This window comes from Pristiophorus japonicus, chromosome 1 (assembly GCF_044704955.1).
Source record: "Pristiophorus japonicus isolate sPriJap1 chromosome 1, sPriJap1.hap1, whole genome shotgun sequence".
NCBI classification, from domain to species: Eukaryota; Metazoa; Chordata; class Chondrichthyes; family Pristiophoridae; genus Pristiophorus; species Pristiophorus japonicus.
Window position 1 is genome coordinate 171,546,622 of NC_091977.1, and position 18,284 is coordinate 171,564,905.

The 18,284-nt window shown below is 45.0% G+C and overlaps 1 protein-coding gene across 4 annotated transcripts in view; it reads left to right on the forward strand.

Annotated features, from left to right (window-relative positions):
• Positions 1–18,284, forward strand: part of arb2a (ARB2 cotranscriptional regulator A) — an 844,257-nt gene that overhangs the window by 26,811 nt on the left and 799,162 nt on the right. For all 4 annotated transcript variants that reach the window (XM_070884941.1, XM_070884922.1, XM_070884950.1 and 1 more), the window contains exon 3: positions 8,427–8,528. In XM_070884941.1, coding sequence (XP_070741042.1) covers positions 8,427–8,528 — 102 coding nt within the window. The remainder of the gene's footprint in view (positions 1–8,426; positions 8,529–18,284) is intronic.

Consider the following 18,284-nt stretch of genomic DNA (forward strand, 5'->3'; position numbering starts at 1 on the left):
TGCTCCTTTCCTCTTCCCCCCCCCCTCTGCTCCTTTCCTCTCTTCCCCCCCCCCTGCTCCTTTCCTCTCTTCCCCCCCCCCTCTGCTCCTTTCCTCTTTTCCCCCCCCCCCTCTGCTCCTTTCCTCTTTTCCCCCCCCCCCTCTGCTCCTTTCCTCTCTTTCCCCCCCCCCTCTGCTCCTTTCCTCTCTTCCCCCCCCCTCTGCTCCTTTCCCTCCCTCCCCCCCCCTCTGCCCTTTCCTCTCTCCCCCCCCCCCCTCTGCTCCTTTCCTCTCTCCCCCCCCCGTGCTCCTTTCCTCTTTCCCCCCCCCCTGCTCCTTTCCTCTCTTCCCCCCCCCCCCTCTGTTCCTTTCCTCTCTTCCCCCCCCCCCTCTGTTCCTTTCCTCTCTTCCCCCCCCCCCTGCTCCTTTCCTCTTCCCCCCCCCCCCCCCTCCTCTGCTCCTTTCCTCTCCCCCCTCCCCCCCTCTGCTCCTTTCCTCTCCCCCCCCCCCCCCCATCGCTCCTTTCCTCTCTTCCCCCCCCACCCCCCTCCCCCCAATCGCTCCTTTCCTCTCCCCTCTGCCTCCCTCCTCCCCCTCCCCTCGCTGTCAGAAACACAGACACTAACAGACAGAGAGTGAGAGACACACTGGGTGTGGGGGGGGCATCCCAGCACGCTGTTGGAGGGCTCCCGGTGCTGCAGTTGGTTAGTAGAAAATGTTTTATTTATTGATTTAAAAAAAAAATTATTTCTATTTATTTTTGATTGATTTATTGATGTTTTTATCATTTATTATTGATGGTGGCTATTTGTAAAACTGAAGTGTTTTTAATGTTTGTAAACTTCCCTTTAAACACCCCCCCCTCCCCACCATTCCCTACGCCTGATTTGTAACCTACGCCTGATTTTCTAAAGTGTAGACAAGGTTTTTTCGAATGTACAAAAATCTTCACTTACTCCATTCTAAGTTAGTTTGGAGTAAGTTTTCACTGCCGAAACTTTGAAAACAGGCGTAAGTGGCCGGACACGACCCCTTTTGGAAAAAAAAAATTCTGTTCCAAAGTGAAACTGTTCTAACTGACTAGAACTGGAGCAAACTAAATGCCGAGAATTTGAATTTCTAAGATACTCCGTTTTACACCAGTTGCTCCAAAAAATCAGGAGCAACTGAGGCCGAAACTTGGGCCCTATAGTACAACAGTGACTGCACTTCAAAAGTAATTCATTGGTGGTAAAGGACTTTGGGACGTCCTGAGGTTGTGAAAGGTGCTATATAAATGCAAGTTCTTTTTTTTCCTATTAGATAAAAGCACATTGTGCCATCTGAGCATGTGCAGTGCACCCATAAACCTAGGATGTATTTGTACATTGAACTATATTTTTTCCAAAATTGTAGAACATTTTTTCGTAAGCTTTGTTTAATTTGAAGGCTACCTTATTTATAAGAAATCATATTATCTGACGTTTACCTCTTTATTGCAGCAAGTTTTCTTCTTTATCCCTTTTCCACCTCTTGATGGCAAACCTAGAGATGTTGGGCCCAAGTTTCGGCCTCAGTTGCTCCTGATTTTTTGGAGCAACTGGTACAGAACGGAGGATCTTAGAAATTCAAATTCTCGGCATTTAGTTTGCTCCAGTTCTAGTCAGTTAGAACAGTTTCACTTTGGAACAGAATTTTTTTTTCAAAAGGGGGCGTGTCCGGCCACTTACGCCTGTTTTCAAAGTTTCGGCAGTGAAAACTTACTCCAAACTAACTTAGAATGGAGTAAGTGAAGATTTTTGTACGCTCGAAAAAACCTTGTCTGCACTTTAGAAAATCAGGCATATGGAATGGGGCGAGGGGGTTTAAAGGGAAGTTTACAAACATTAAACACTTCAGTTTTACAAATAAAGAGCCATCATCAATAATAAATGATAAAAAACATCAATAAATCAACCAATAAATCAATCAAAAAAAATTAATAAATAATTTTTTTAAAATCAATAAATAAAACATTTTCTACTTACTGACTGCAGCACCCGGAGCCCTCCAACAGCATGCTGGGATGCCCCCCAGTGTGTTTCTGTCAGTGTCTCTATCTCTCTGTCTGTCAGTGTCTGTGTTTCTGACAGCGGGGGGAGGGGAGGGGGAGGAGGAGGGGGTGGAGTGGGGGAGTGGGGGAGTGGGGGAGTGGGGTTGTGCGAAGGGAGGGAGGGGAGGGAGGGGAGGGTGAGAAGGGAGGGAGGGGAGGGGGTGTGAGAAGGGAGGGAGGGGAGGGGGCGTGAGAGGGAGGGGCGGGTGCGTGAGGGGGGGGTAAAAAGGGAGGGGCAGGTGCGTGAGGGGGGGTGGGAAGGGAGGGGAGGGGGGGGAAGGGAGGGAGGGAGAGAGAGGAGGGGGAGGGAGGAGGGAGGAGGGGTGGGTGAGAGAAGGGAAGGGGGGGGGAGAGAGAGAGAGAGAGAGAGAGAAGGGGGAGAGAGAGAAGGAGAGGGAGGCTGAACGAGCCCAGCCTGGCCGGGCCCAAGACTTCGAGCTTAGACTTACCGGATTAACAGGTAGGTGGCGTCGGGTCCGGGGGGGTCGGGAGCGCGGGTCGGAGAGGGGGGGTCGGTCGGGGGGGGGGTGGCGGGGGGCGGAGATTGGTCGGGGTGGGTGAAGGTCGGGAGCGGGAGAAGCGGAGGTCGAGTCGGGTGGGGTGGGGGCGGTCCGGTGGTGGGGGTGGGGGCGGGAGTCGAGTCAAGTCGGGTCCGGTCCAAAGGAAGCAGGAGCTGGGCGTGGGAGGCAGCCTTATGCACGCAGTCCCAGTGAGGCCATTTGGCCTGGGCTCGGGGCTGTGTGCTTCGGGCCCCTCCCACACAGTTTTGGGCGCCTGGAGCTACTGCACATGCGCGCCCACTGTAGTGCGCATGAGCAGAGGTCCCGGCACTGTTTTCAGCGCAGGGACCTAGCTCCGCCCCCTATAGCTTTTGCTGCGACATGCCGAGGGCCAAAGGACCTGCAGGGAGCCGGAGAATCTGGAAGTTTTTTTTAGGCGCACTTTGTGGCGCGAAAAACAGGCGTCCAGGTCGGGGCTGCGCCGTTCTAGGCGCGGCCCGAAACTTGGGCCTGTTAAAACTGCAGTGCAAAAATACTTAGTCCCTGCTAATTCATTACTATATAGATACACTTAAGAAGCAGCTAGATAAGTACATGAGAAAGAAAAGTATAGAAGGATATGTTGGGAGGATGAGATGAAATAAGCATGCGGCTCATGTGAATCATAAACACTGGCAGTGACCTGTTGGGCCGAATGACCTGTTTCTGTGCTGTAAATTCTAGGTAATATATTGTCTACAATCCTGCTTTCATAACTTGTTCAATACAATCAAAAGTCTGTTTTGTCAAAATAGTGTTGATTATGTGTCTTTTTAAAAAAATATATAAATCCAAGTAACTGCTGTGAATTCCATTTGTCGATATCGGGGAAATGTTATAAGTGACTTTTAAAATCAACAAGAGTGAAGTGACACAGGTTCCAAATGCATTTTTTAAAATACGGTGCTACAAGTCCAACGTCCAAAATCTGAATCTTCGGGATTGAGTCCGTGACAGTTTTTGGGTTTTTCCCGATTTTCAAACAAGAAAATCAATCGTCTGCCATCGGGAATCCTCGACCAAATCCGTGCCGGTTTTTGACTTGCCGGATTTCGGACCTCGCCGATTAATGCCGCTTCTCACCGCTCGCCGATTCCCGCCAATCCTCCGCTCTTTGTCGCTCGCCAGTTCCCGGCGATTCTCCGCTCCTCACCTCCCTCCGCTCCTCGGCGGTCGCTGATTTCAGCCACCCGCGACCCCCCAATGCTGCGTTTTTTACCGGTTTCCTCGTCCCTTGCTGCCCGATGTTGCCATCTTGGCTGCCTCACAAATGTCCGGTTTTCGGACAATGATACCAGACTACTCCATCAGGGATGCGTAAAATGTCCGGTTTTCGGACAATTCCGGTTTTCGGAGTTCTGGATTCGGGACATTGCACCTGTATTTATTAAGAGTGAGATGTTCCAAAACAGATTGCACTTTTAGACCAGAGTGAGTGACACCTGGTGAGTTTGTAAAGATCACAGACATTTTGATATTTATCGATCAATTTTGCATTCGCTTGCCTTTTCGTATTCAGAATAACAAGGTGTTTAATTCATTGAAGGGTAACTTTGAAGGTATGAGGCGTGAATTGGCTAAGATAGATTGGCGAATGATATTTAAGGGATTGACTGTGGATGGGCAATGGCAGACATTTAGAGACCACATGGATGAATTACAACAATTGTACATTCCTGTCTGGCGTAAAAATAAAAAAGGGAAGGTGGCTCAACCGTGGCTATCTAGGGAAATCAGGGATAGTATTAAAGCCAAGGAAGTGGCATACAAATTGGCCAGAAATAGCAGCGAACCTGGGGACTGGGAGAAATTTAGAACTCAGCAGAGGAGGACAAAGGGTTTGATTAGGGCAGGGAAAATGGAGTACGAGAAGAAGCTTGCAGGGAACATTAAGGCGGATTGCAAAAGTTTCTATAGGTATGTAAAGAGAAAAAGGTTAGTAAAGACAAACGTAGGTCCCCTGCAGTCAGAATCAGGGGAACAAAGAAATGGCAGACCAATTGAACAAGTACTTTGGTTCAGTATTCACTAAGGTGGACACAAACAACCTTCCGGATATAAAAGTGGTCAGAGGGTCGAGTAGGGGGGAGGAACTGAGGGAAATCTTTATTAGTCGTGAAATTGTGTTGGGGAAATTGATGGGATTGAAGGCCGATAAATCCCCAGGGCCTGATGGACTGCATCCCAGAGTACTTAAGGAGGTGGCCTTGGAAATAGCGGATGCATTGACAGTCATTTTCCAACATTCCATTGACTCTGGATCAGTTCCTATGAAGTGGAGAGTAGCCAATGTAACCCCACTTTTTAAAAAAGGAGGGAGAGAGAAAGCAGGGAATTATAGACCGGTCAGCCTGACCTCAGTAGTGGATAAAATGATGGAATCAATTATGGGGGTAGTGTGCTGACATGGATTGAGAACTGGTTGTCAGACAGGAAGCAAAGAGTAGGAGTAAATGGGTACTTTTCAGAATGGCAGGCAATGACTAGTGGGGTGCCGCAAGGTTCTGTGCTGGGGCCCCAGCTGTTTACACTGTACATTAATGATTTAGACGAGGGGATTAAATGTAGTATCTCCAAATTTGCGGATGACACTAAGTTGGGTGGCAGTGTGAGCTGCAAGGAGGATTCTATGAGGCTGCAGAGCGACTTGGATAGGTTAGGTGAGTGGGCAAATGCATGGCAGATGAAGTATAATGTGGATAAATGTGAGGTTATCCACTTTGGTGGTTAAAAACAGAGAGACAGACTATTATCTGAATGGTGACAGATTAGGAAAAGGGGAGGTGCAAAGAGACCTGGGTGTCATGGTACATCAGTCATTGAAGGTTGGCATGCAGGTACAGCAGGCGGTTAAGAAAGCAAATGGCATGTTGGCCTTCATAGCGAGGGGATTTGAGTACAAGGGCAGGGAGGTGTTGCTACAATTGTACAGGGCCTTGGTGAGGCCACACCTGGAGTATTGTGTACAGTTTTGGTCTCCTAACCTGAGGAAGGACATTCTTGCTATTGAGGGAGTGCAGCGAAGGTTCACCAGACTGATTCCCGGGATGGCGGGACTGACCTATCAAGAAAGACTGGATCAACTGGGCTTGTATTCACTGGAGTTCAGAAGAATGAGAGGGGACCTCATAGAAACGTTTAAAATTCTGACGGGGTTAGACAGGTTAGATACAGGAAGAATGTTCCCAATGTTGGGGAAGTCCAGAACCAGGGGACACAGTCTTAAGGATAAGGGGTAAGCCATTTAGGACCGAGATGAGGAGGAATTTCTTCACCCAGAGAGTGGTGAACCTGTGGAATTCTCTACCACAGAAAGTTGTTGAGGCCAATTCACTAAATATATTCAAAAAGGAGTTAGATGAAGTCCTTACTACTAGGGGAATCAAGGGGTATGGTGAGAAAGCAGGAATGGGGTACTGAAGTTGCATGTTCAGCCATGAACTCATTGAATGGCGGTGCAGGCTAGAAGGGCCGAATGGCCTACTCCTGCACCTATTTTCTATGTTTCTATGTTTCTATTAAGGATGTCATAGCAGTGCATTTGGAAAATGGTGACATGATAGGTCCAAGTCAGCATGGATTTGTGAAAGGGAGATCATGCTTGACAAATCTTCTGGAATTTTTTGAGGATGTTTCCAATAAAGTGGACAAAGGAGAACCAGTTGATGTGGTATATTTGGACTTTCAGAAGGCTTTCGACAAGGTCCCACACAGGAGATTAATGTGCAAAGTTAAAGCACGTGGGATTGGGGGTAGTGTGCTGACGTGGATTGAGAACTGGTTGTCAGACAGAAAGCAAAGAGTAGGAGTAAATGGGTACTTTTCAGAATGGCAGGCAGTGACTAGTGGGGTACCGCAAGGTTCTGTGCTGGGGCCCCAGCTGTTTACATGATACATTAATGATTTAGACGAGGGGATTAAATGTAGTATCTCCAAATTTGCGGATGACACTAAGTTGGGTGGCAGTGTGAGCTGCGAGGAGGATGCTATGAGGCTGCAGAGTGACTTGGATAGGTTAGGTGAGTGGGCAAATGCGTGGCAGATGAAGTATAATGTGGATAAATGTGAGGTTATCCACTTTGGTGGTAAAAACAGAGAGACAGACTATTATCTGAATGGTGACAGATTAGGAAAAGGGAAGGTGCAACGAGACCTGGGTGTCATGGTACATCAGTCATTGAAGGTTGGCATGCAGGTACAGCAGGCGGTTAAGAAAGCAAATGGCATGTTGGCCTTCATAGCGAGGGGATTTGAGTACAGGGGCAGGGAGGTGTTGCTACAGTTGTACAGGGCATTGGTGAGGCCACACCTGGAGTATTGTGTACAGTTTTGGTCTCCTAACTTGAGGAAGGACATTCTTGCTATTGAGGGAGTGCAGCGAAGATTCACCAGACTGATTCCCGGGATGGTGGGACTGACCTATCAAGAAAGACTGGATCAACTGGGCTTGTGTTCACTGGAGTTCAGAAGAGTGAGAGGGGACCTCATAGAAACGTTTAAAATTCTGACGGGTTTGGACAGGTTGGATGCAGGAAGAATGTTCCCAATGTTGGGGAGGTCCAGAACCAGGGGTCACAGTCTAAGGATAAGGGGTAAGCCATTTAGGACCGAGATGAGGAGAAACTTCTTCACCCAGAGAGTGGTGAACCTGTGGAATTCTCTACCACAGAAAGTAGTTGAGGCCAATTCACTAAATATATTCAAAAGGGAGTTAGATGAAGTCCTTACTACTCGGGGGGTCAAGGGGTATGGCGTGAAAGCAGGAAGGGGGTACTGAAGTTTCATGTTCAGCCATGAACTCATTGAATGGCGGTGCAGGCTAGAAGGGCTGAATAGCCTGCTCCTGCACCTATTTTCTATGTTTCTATGTTTCTGTTGAGATTTCTTGTGACTGTGGGTTATTGGTAATTAGTTATGTAACTCTAGAGGTCAGTACTTGCCATATGAGTCTTGGTGGGATTTCTTTCTCTGCCCCTTTCCCCACAAGAGTTATGTAATATTCCCCTTTACAGGTTTGTTCCATTTCATCAGTCAAATAACAAAGCAGACATGCCACGGTGCAGGAAACCAGAGTTTGCCTTGAAACAATCTTTTCTTTCTACAGTGGGCCTGTAATATCATCTTTGTTATTTTATTAAACCCAATGGGCCAAATATTCCTGGAAAGATAACAGCGCGTTCACAACGCACACCATTATTAATGTGCAAATCATCCAGCAGGTTTTTGGGAAGATGAAATACACTGTGAGTGCGAATCTCCAGAACTCACTGGTTGATTTAATTCGCTCCGCCATTTGCTTCATACAAATGGCTTCTCCCCCTTAACTACTCCATTATTTTTAAGAACATGTTGGATTTGTACGTTAATTGAATTTATTCTTGCTTTTCCTTTATATCTCTTCCCTTTCAAATCCAATCTTTCTTTCCCACTCTTTATTTCTCTTTCTGTAACTGATTTGACTCTAATTCACCCTCTTTATTGTTCGTTCCTCTGATTCTTTCTCAATCTTTAAATCTCATTGGTTAAGGAGATACACTGTTCATTGAGGTACCAGTTGTCCATGCCACACCATTATCAGCTCGCATTTCCAGCAAATTACAGTGCAATTTGGGTGCAGGGAAAAGTCTTAACTAATGGCGCATGTCGCAAGTTGCCCCCATGCAACAAGATTTGGCTCATTATGAAAGTTTTCCTTAATCTGTTTAAAACTGCATATTCATAGGGTAGACAGCTGTCCTAATTCCCACTAAAACATTGGGAAGTATACTCAAATGATCGTATCGGTTTCAATTGCACAATGATGTGAAATATTTTAGTTTGTTTTATTTTCTTTTCAGATTTACTATCCAGAATAGACTTGGAAGAACTTATGAAGAAAGATGAACCATCTCTTAAATTTCCTCAAACACTTGCTGAGTTTGAATATTCGTTTAATGAAAGTAAGTGTCAGAAAGTGAGTTTCCAGATAATAGATATATAATTTAAAATTTATTTTCGTACTTTTCTATTTTGTAGGTAATTAAAAAAAAAAAAAAAAAAAAATTGGTTCCTATGCCATAAATCAGTATTTAGCGGAAAGGAAAAGCGGGTAATATTTTTACAGGCATCTGTTAAAATAGTTCTTGAATCAAGAGTTAGCAGATTTTCCCTTTGATTTGGAGATCACTATGCTGCTGTATATTTGATTCCTGTTCCTGCAGCTGGATGAAATATGAAGTTACCCGATCATAATTTTGAAGTTAGGCTTGAAGACTTGTTTTTTTTTTTTAAACTGAAACTGGTTAAGGGGAAATATTAGGGAGTTTAAGATTATGAAAGGCATTGAGAGGGTAAATAGTGAAAGATTGGTTGGCAATTTGGAAAAAGTAACGAGGCCATAGACTTAGGGATTATCAATAGGGGGGGATTTAAAATGTGTTCAGAGGGTTATTAGAACATGAAAGCTTCACCAAGTGGTTATTGAGGCAGAGGTTATGCCATAATTTAAAAGGGAATTGGATAAAAATATAAAATGGAAGACTAGAACATGATACAGGAAAGGGGCAGAGAAATGGGATTTGAGCAGATAGCCCTAGTTATAAGACCCAAATTTGCCCAGGAGTTGCTCCATTATTTTTTGAAGCAACTTGATTTTTCTGGAGTATCTTAAAAATCCCCATTCTGCACATTTAATTTGCAGCAGTGTAAGTTGAGTTAGTTAGGATTTTTTTTAGTTTTCTTTTCAAAAGGGGATGTTACCAGCTGTTTTGGCCATTTAAGCCAGTTTGGACAGCGAATAGTTGCTCCAAACTAAGTCCAGCGTATGTGGTGGCCGCACAGAAAACCCTTGTGGAGAGTTAAGAAATCAGCGCAGGTAGCCAGAGAAAGGGGGGTGCAAGGGAAGCGGAGAGGACCTTTCAAAGCACTAAACAACTTCACAACAACATTCAAGAAGCATAAAAACCATCAATAATAAATAAAAAGTAAAACTTAAGTCCTACCTTCCTAACTCGGCCCTCCGAGGGACTTGACTTCTCTCCGAGGGACTTGACTTCTCTCCAGGGAAGGCAGCGGCAGGCCACTTGGCCAGGGATAGGGGCGGCGAACATCGGGTCGCCCCTTCAGCCAGGGATAGGGGCGGCGAGCATCAGGTCCTGCTCACAGCCTGCAGGACGTGCTGGGAGGGCGAGGAGCTACTGCGCATGCGCGCAGACTCCACCACGCATACCGACAGCTACCGCCACTGTTTTCGGCGCAGGGCTGTAGCTCCGCCTCTCTCCACTGCACTACATACGCCGCGCCAGGACCTGGGACACAGCAGAGCGGCCAGAATCGTGAGTAAGTTTTTTGGCGCCGTTTTGAGCGGACAAAGTCGGCGCATCTCAGGTTAGTGCGCCGGAAAAAGGGATTGGGGAAATTTGGGCCTATAGTTAGTACTAACAGATGGTCAAATAGCAGCCTCCTGTGCTGTAATTTTTATTTTGTGTCCTATAAATCCTGTTCTAAATTAAGTGAATGAAGATGGCCATCTTAGTCATTTATATGCATATTTCAGAAGTATAGTGCTTTTTGTGGCTTCTCTTTGGATTAGGCACGAATATTAAAGGACAAAATAGCCCATGGAATTGTCAAAATAGATTTTCATACAGTTTATCCCACGGCTTTGAAGTCCCTTGTGTTGCTAGGACTAAGACAGTTGTCTAATTGTGTATCGTAACTGGTCCCATCAGTAATTTGGAAGCTGTTTTTGCCAAAGTTTTCAGGTGAGTTCTTCTCATCAAATTTATGGCTTCTTTTAAAAATCTGTGGGCTGCAAGCTTGAATGCACACGGAAAGCAACTGGCTTTGCTGTCCATTGCAGAGCTGCTCTGACTATCTTTCACCATGACCATTGTTCCTTCTCCATGGCTAAAGTCTACATGCAACTCCAAGATCATCCTGGTGAGCAGGAACTGCTTCACAAACTGCTATTTCTAACCTCCTTCCACTACACACTCCATCTTGACCTCAGACATTCAATTTGAAGAGCTTTGTCAAAACTGAGGCCTTCTGCATCACCCCCTCTGATTCTTTCCCGCTTCTCCATTCCATGTGTACCCAGTTGAGCTCTGGTTTCTTCTCTTTCTACCACCCCCATACAATTTTTCCTATAACCCTTATCAAGCTCGTTGAAACTGACAACCTGCTCCTTCATTTCAGTCCTGGACACTGGCTTCCCCCATCCTATCTGACATCATAAACTTGACCCAATCGACAAGAATTAATTCCTTTAAAAAGCAACCCATTCACCTTTCTCTTTGCCCTACCTCCATCCTTCCCCTTTTTTTTTTTTCGAATGTCTTGGAATGTGTTTTCTCAACTATGTTGTTGCCTACCCTTGTGCTCTCTTTTGAGACCCTTCAATCTGGCTTCCATCCTGGTCACAACTGAAGCAGCTTTGGTCAAAGTCACAAAGAACACCCTCTGTGACTGTGCATCGCTTCCTTCCCACCTTGCTGCTTTTAATGCCATCAACTGCTCTGCCGCCTCCTCCTTGCTCCAGTTTAATGTTTGGGAAACGGATACAATCCTCTATTAGTTGCTGCCTGGATTCCCATCAACTTTCCTGGTATCACCGCTAGCCTAATCCAAAAGTGGCATCATCGGCTATGCTGAGCTTACCCATGTCCAATCTATTACCAAAACTGCCATCTTTCATCTCCAAATTGTTGCCTGCTTCTGCAATTCTCCCTTATTGCTGCTGAGATCCTAAACCATGGGTTTATCATATTGAGGCTTGATTTCTCCAATGCTGCATCTGAATATGGAACACCTGCGTCCTCTCCCAGAATTATCCTTCGTTGTCTCTGGGTCGAAAATCCTGGAACTCCTTACCTAACAGCACTGTGGGAGTACCTTCACATGGACTGCAGTGGTTCATGAAGTCGGCTCACCACCACTTTCTCAAGGGCAACTAGGGATGGGCAATAAATACTGGGCTTGCCAACGACGCCCACATCAAGAGAATGAATTTTAAAATAAAATCTCATCATCTCCATCCTGTGAAGCTCTCTTGGTTTACTATACCTGTGGGTTAGATATTGAGCTCATTGTCCTTCTGTTCAAATTAAAGTTACCCACTCTACCTCTGCAATTTCTTTCTTATGTGCACTCTCTTCTGACTTTGGATTATTTCTCCTAAGCTGTTTCCTTCATTCCACAGTCAGCAGCTGTATCTTCTGCCATTATGATCCAGTCCTCTGTACAAAGCCCCATCACTTTACGACTTTTCTCCCTGCTTTCAAAAACTTCCTCAAGACCATTGTCTCCGACCATGTTTTCATGTTCCTTTCCTGACTCCTTTTTTCATTTTTCTTTTTGTGAAACGTCATGAAAAGAAGGCTGCAGAAATATATGATCTGGTTATTATGTAACACCCATATTTACTTGGGTGTCCGTAGTTAAATTTGTACAGTGAGATGTGCAATATTATCTGTACTAATTAAAATATTAGCCAAAGATGCAACAAATGCTGGCTTGAGTTTTAGAACATCAATAAATATGAAAACAAAATGTCAAGACTCCAATCGCTTAAGCTGTAAAACAGTTCTGTTACTTAGAAGTTTTGCTGTAATAAAGCTGGTTCTAGCAGAGATCAGAAGTATGAACTCAAAAAAGGCGGGGTTAAGAAAGAGAATGAGGATTGGTAGTGCTCCACTATCACAGACTGGGCGGACATGAGCTTATACTTGCGATTCCTTGAACAGCTGTCCTTGGCTGTAATGCATGGAATTTTTAGGTTTACCATCCCAAGTTGCTGCTGGTCATTTTTTTTAAAGCAACAAGTCCAAGAGCATTAATGGTACAGTCCTGGAGATAAGTTATCTGCCTGACAGAATGAACTCTGTCTACGGTGCAATCAAAAGTTATCGGTTAGTGTCACTAAGCATCTCTTTCTAGAATGAACTTGATTCTAGCCTAGTGAAATGCTAAGAAGTGATTTATGGAACTGCAAAATGAAAATACAAATACGAAGAAAGACTTAAAAAAAAAATTGTCTTTTTCCGTTTGAGAATGCAGATTGCGGGGCGATATGATTAAAAAGCGTTTAAGATGACGAAAGGATGGAACAGGGTAGATAGAAGCAGACTGTTTCCAGTAGTTGAGAGGTCAAGAAACTGGGGCCATAGATATAAGATTAAGTGCAAGAGATTTAGAACAAAATGCAGCAGAAACATCTTTACACACGGATTGTGAGGCTGTGGAACTCACTTCCAGGGTTAGTAGTTGAGGCAGAAGCTATGATCAACATTCAATATTAGATTCATAAGATGTAGGCTATTTCACCCCTCGAGCTTGCTCCGCCATTTAATAAGATCATGGCTGATCTGATCATGGACTCGGCTCTACTTCCTTGCCTGCTCCCCATAACCCTTTATTCCATTATTGCTCAAAAATCTGTCTATCGCTCCCTTAAATATATTCAATGACCCAGCCTCCACAGATTTTTACAACGCTCAGATTAGAAATTCCTCCTCATCTCCGTTTAAATGGGCGGCCCCTTATTCTGAAACTATGCCACCTAGTTTTAGTTTCCCCTGAGAGTGGAAATATCCACTCTGCATCCACCTTGTCGAGCCCCCTCATTATCTTATATGTTTCAACAAGATCACCTCTCATTCTTATGAACTCTAATGAGTATAGGCCTAACATACTCAACCTATCTTCATAAGTCAACCCCCTCATCTCTGGAATCAACCTAGTGAACCTTCTCTGAACAGCCTTCAATGCAAGTATATCCTTCCTTAAATACGGAGACCAAAATTGTATGCAGTACTCCAGATGTGGCCTCACCAATATCCTGCACAGTTGTAGCAGGACTTTTTTTTTGAAATTCGTAGCCAATCGTTCCAATTCTTTGTCAAATCACAAACGCCAGAGGTCACCTTGCACACATCAAGGATCACTCTGCGCCAATGCTCTTAGCCAAAAGGCCTAGAGCCACTGCACCGTTCCTGGAAGTACTGCAATACCAGGTTCGTGCCATGGAGGTGGATGGGTCAGGCCCCCCACACACCTCCGTGGAGGTGGATGGGTCAAGCCACCCCACCCACCTCCTATTTCCAAAAAACTTCTCTGCTTTTATACGCTATCCCCCTTGCAATGAAGGCCAACATTCCATTTGCCTTCCTGAGTACTTGCTGTACCTGCATACTAACTTTTTGTGTTTCATGCACTAGGACCCCCAGGTCGCAGCACTTTGCAATTTTTCCCCATTTAAATTATAATTTGCTTTTCTATTTTTTCTGCAAAAGTGGATAACCTCACATTTTCCCAGATTATACTCCATCTGCCAAATTTTTGCCCACTCACTTAGCCTGTCTATATCCCTTTGCAGATTTTTTTATGTCGTCCTCAGAATTTGCTTTCCCACCCATCTTTGTATCAGCAGCAAACTTAGCTACCTTGCACTCAATCCCTTCATCCAAATCATTAATAGAGATTGTAAATAGTTGAGAACCCAGCACCGATCCCTGCGGCACCCCACTAGTTACTGTTTGCCAACCTGAAAATGACTCATTTATCCCGACTCTTTGTTTTCTGTTGGATAGCCAATCCTCTATCCTTGCTAATATATTACCCCCAACCCCGTGAACTTTTATCTTGTGCAGTAACCTTTTATGTGGCACCTTATCGAATGCCTTCTGGAAATGCAAATACACCACATCTACTGATTTCCCCCTTATTCACCCTGCTCGTTACATCCTCAAAGAATTCCAGCAAATTTGTCAAAAATGATTTCTCTTTCATAAAACCATGCCGATTCTGTTTGATTGAATTATGCTTTTCCAAATGTACTGCTACTGCTTCCTTAATAATGGACTCCAGCATTTTCCTAACGACAGATGTTGGGCTAACTGGTCTATTTTTTTCTGCTATAGCTGGAGCTGCGGGTGGATTCACTCTGGAGCATGCACGATGCTGAGAATGATGTGAATAGCACATTTAGTGAGTTGGTCTTGCCGCAGGTAAAGGGTCCACAGCCAGATAGGGAATGGAAGACCAACAGGAAGAGCAGTGCAAGGAAGGTAGTGCAGGGGTCCCCTGCGATCATCCCCCTGCAAAACAGATACACCGCTTTGGGTACTGTTGGGGGGGGGGATGACTCATCAGAGGAGATCAGCAGCAGCCAGGTTCATGGCACCGTGGCTGGCTTTGCGGCACAGGAGGGCAGAAAAAAGAGTGGGAGAGCAATAGTGAGAGGGGATTCGATTTGTAAGGGGAATAGATAGGCGCTTCTGCAACCGCAACCGAGACTCCAGGATGGTATGTTGCCTCCCTGGTGCAAGGGTCAAGGATGTTTCCGAGCGGGTGCAGGACATTCTGAAAAGGGAGGGTGAACAGCCAGTTATCGTGGTGCATATAGGCACCAACGATATAGGTAAAAAACGGGATGAGGTCCTGCAAGTCAAATTTAGGGAGCTAGGAGCTAAATTTAAAAAGTAGGACCTCAAAAGTAGTAATCTTGGGATTGCTACCAGTGCCACGTGCTAGTCAGAGTAGAAATCGCAGGATAGCTCAGATGAATACGTGGCTTGAGCAGTGGTGCAGAAGGGAGGGATTTAAATTCCTGGGACATTGGAACTGGAACTGGTTCTGGGGGAGGTGGGACGGTCTGCACCTGGGTAGGACCGGAACCAATCTCCTAGGGGGAGTGTTTGCTAGTGCTGTTTGGGAGGAGTTAAACTAATATGGCAGGGGGATGGGAACCTATACAGAGAGACAGAGGGGAATAAAATGGAGACAAACAAAAGATAGAAAGGAGAATAGTAAAAGTGGAGGGCAGAGAAACCCAAGGCAAAAAACAAAAAGGGTCACTTTACAGCAGAATTCTAAAGGGTCAAAGTGTGTTTAAAAAGACAAGTCTGAAGGCTCTGTGCCTCAATGCGAGGAGTATTCGGAATAAGGTGGACGAACTAACTACGCAGATAGCAGTTAATGGGTATGATGTGATTGGCATCACGGAGAAATGGCTCCAGGGTGACCAAGGCTGGGAACTCAACATCCATGGGTATTCAGCATTTAGGAAGGATAGACAGAAAGGAAAAGGAGGCGGGGTGGCGTTGCTGGTTAAAGAGGAAATTAATGCAATTGTAAGGAAGGACATTAGCTTGGATGATGTGGAATCGGTATGGGTGGAGCTACGGAATACCAAAGGGCAGAAAACGCTAGTGGGAGTTGTGTACAGGCCGCCAAATGGTAGTAGTGAGGTTGGGGATAGCATCAAACAAGAAATTAGGGATGTGTGCAATAAAGGTACAGCAGTAATCATGGGCGACTTTAATATCCTTATTGATTGGGCTAACCTAACTGGTAGCAATACGGTGGAAGAGGATTTCCTGGAGTGTATTAGGGATGGTTTTCTAGACCAATATGTCGAGGAACCAACCAGAGAGCTGGCCATCCTGGACTGGGTGATGTGTAATGAGAAGGGACTAATTAGCAATCTTGTTGTGCAAGGCCCCTTGGGGAAGAGTGACCATAATATGGTAGAATTCTTTATTAAGATGGAGAGTGACAAAGTTAATTCAGAAACTAGGGTCCTGAACAAAAGGAAAGGTAACTTTGATGGTATGAGCCGCGAATTGGCTATAATAGTCTGGCAAATGATACTTAAAGGGTGACGGTGGATAGGCAATGACAAACCTTTAAAGATCACATGGATGAACTTCAGCAATTGTACATCCCTGTCTGGAGTAAAAATAAAACTGGGAAGGTGGCTCAACCGTGGCTAGCAAGGGAAATTAAGGATGGTGTTAAATCCAAGCAAAGGGCATACAAATTAGCCAGAAAAAGTAGCAAGCCGGAGGACTGGGAGAAATTTAGAATACAGCAGAGGAGGACAAAGGGTTTAATTAAGAAGGGGAAAATAGAGTATGAGCGGAAGCTTGCCGGAAACATAAAAAATGACTGCAAAAGCTTCTATAGATATGTGAAGAGAAAAAGATTAGTGAAGACAAATGTTGGTCCCTTGCAGTCGGATTCGGGTGAATTTATAATGGGGAACAAAGAAATGGCAGACCAATTGAACAAGTACTTTTTCTGTCTTCACAAAGGAAGACACAAATAACCTTCCCGATGTACTAGTGGTCCGAAGGGCTAGTGAGAAGTAGGAACTGAAGGTTATCCACTTTGGGGGCAAAAATACGAAGGCAGAATATTATCTGAATGGCGGCAGATTAGGAAAAGGGAAGGTGCAGCGCGACCTGGGTGTCATGGTTCATCAGTCATTGAAGGTTGACTTGCAGGTACAGCAGGCGGTGAAGAAGACAAATGGTATGTTGGCTTTCATAGCAAGGGGATTTGAGTATAGGAGCAGGGAAGTCTTACTGCAGTTGCACAGGGCCTTGGTGCGGTCCCACCTGGAATATTGTGTTCAGTTTTGGTCTCCTAATCTGAGGAAGGATGTTCTTGCTATTGAGGGAGTGCAGCGGAGGTTCACGAGACTGATTCCTGGGATGGCAGGACTGACATATGAGGAGAGACTGGATCAACTGGGCCTGTATTCACTGGAGTTTAGAAGGATGGGAGAGGATCTCATAGAAACATATAAAATTCTGACGGGACTGGATAGGTTAGATGCAGGAAGAATGTTCCCGATGTTGGGAAAGTCTAGAACCCGAGGGCATAGTATTAGGATAAAGGGGTAAGCCATTTAGGACTGAGATAAGGAGGAACTTCTTCACTCAGAGTTGTTAACCTATGGAATTCCCTACCGCAGAGAGTTGTTAATGCCAGTTCATTGGATATATTCAGGAGGGAGTTAGATATGGCCCTTGCGGCTAAAGGGATCAAGGGGTATGGAGAGAAAGCAGGAACGGGATACTGAAGGAATGATCAGCCATGATCTTATTGAATGGTGGTGCAGGCTCGAAGGGCCGGATAGCCTACTCCTGCACCTATTTTCTATGTTTCTGTCTGCCTCCTTTTTTAAATAGGGGCCTTACATTTGCAGTTTTCCAATCCGCTGAGACCTCTGCACCAAGACAGGTAGATCAGATGTTTCCATTTGTGGTGGAGAGCAAATCTAGGGACCATAAAAATAAGATAGTGACTAATAAATTCAATAGGGAATCCAGGAGAAACTTCTTTACTCAGAGTGGTTAGAATATGGAATGTGCTACCACAAGGAGTAGTTGGGGCAAATAGCATACGTGCTTTTAAGGGGAAAGTAGATAAATACATGAAGAAAGAAATAGAAGGTGTGCTCATAGGTTTAGATGCAGATTGGAAGGAAGCTCATGTGGAGCATAAATGCTGGTATAGATCTGTTGGACAGAATGTCCTATTTCTGTGCTGTTCATTCTGTGCAATTCTATGTAAATCTATAATTTGTAATTTTGCTGACCCAGCAGAGACCAGCTAACTTTAGATATGATGGGCCAGCCCAGGACTTCATTTATTTAGCCATTATAAGAGCTGAGCTGCTATCCTTTTTAACACACCTTTAATGGCGGTGATGTCATGATATCGGGTTAGTTATCACTTGACTCTTCTATCTGATTGCCCCTTGAGTAGATATAACGATTCTTTTTCATCATGGCAGCATTTCAAAATGGTCTCTAATGTTCCCAAGTGGTAGGAATTGTTTCTTCCGTGTTACGTTTTAAGTGTCTGTCTTCAAGACGTGCATGATCTACTGTTTGTCTTCGTTTCTCTGCACCAAGACCAAATGC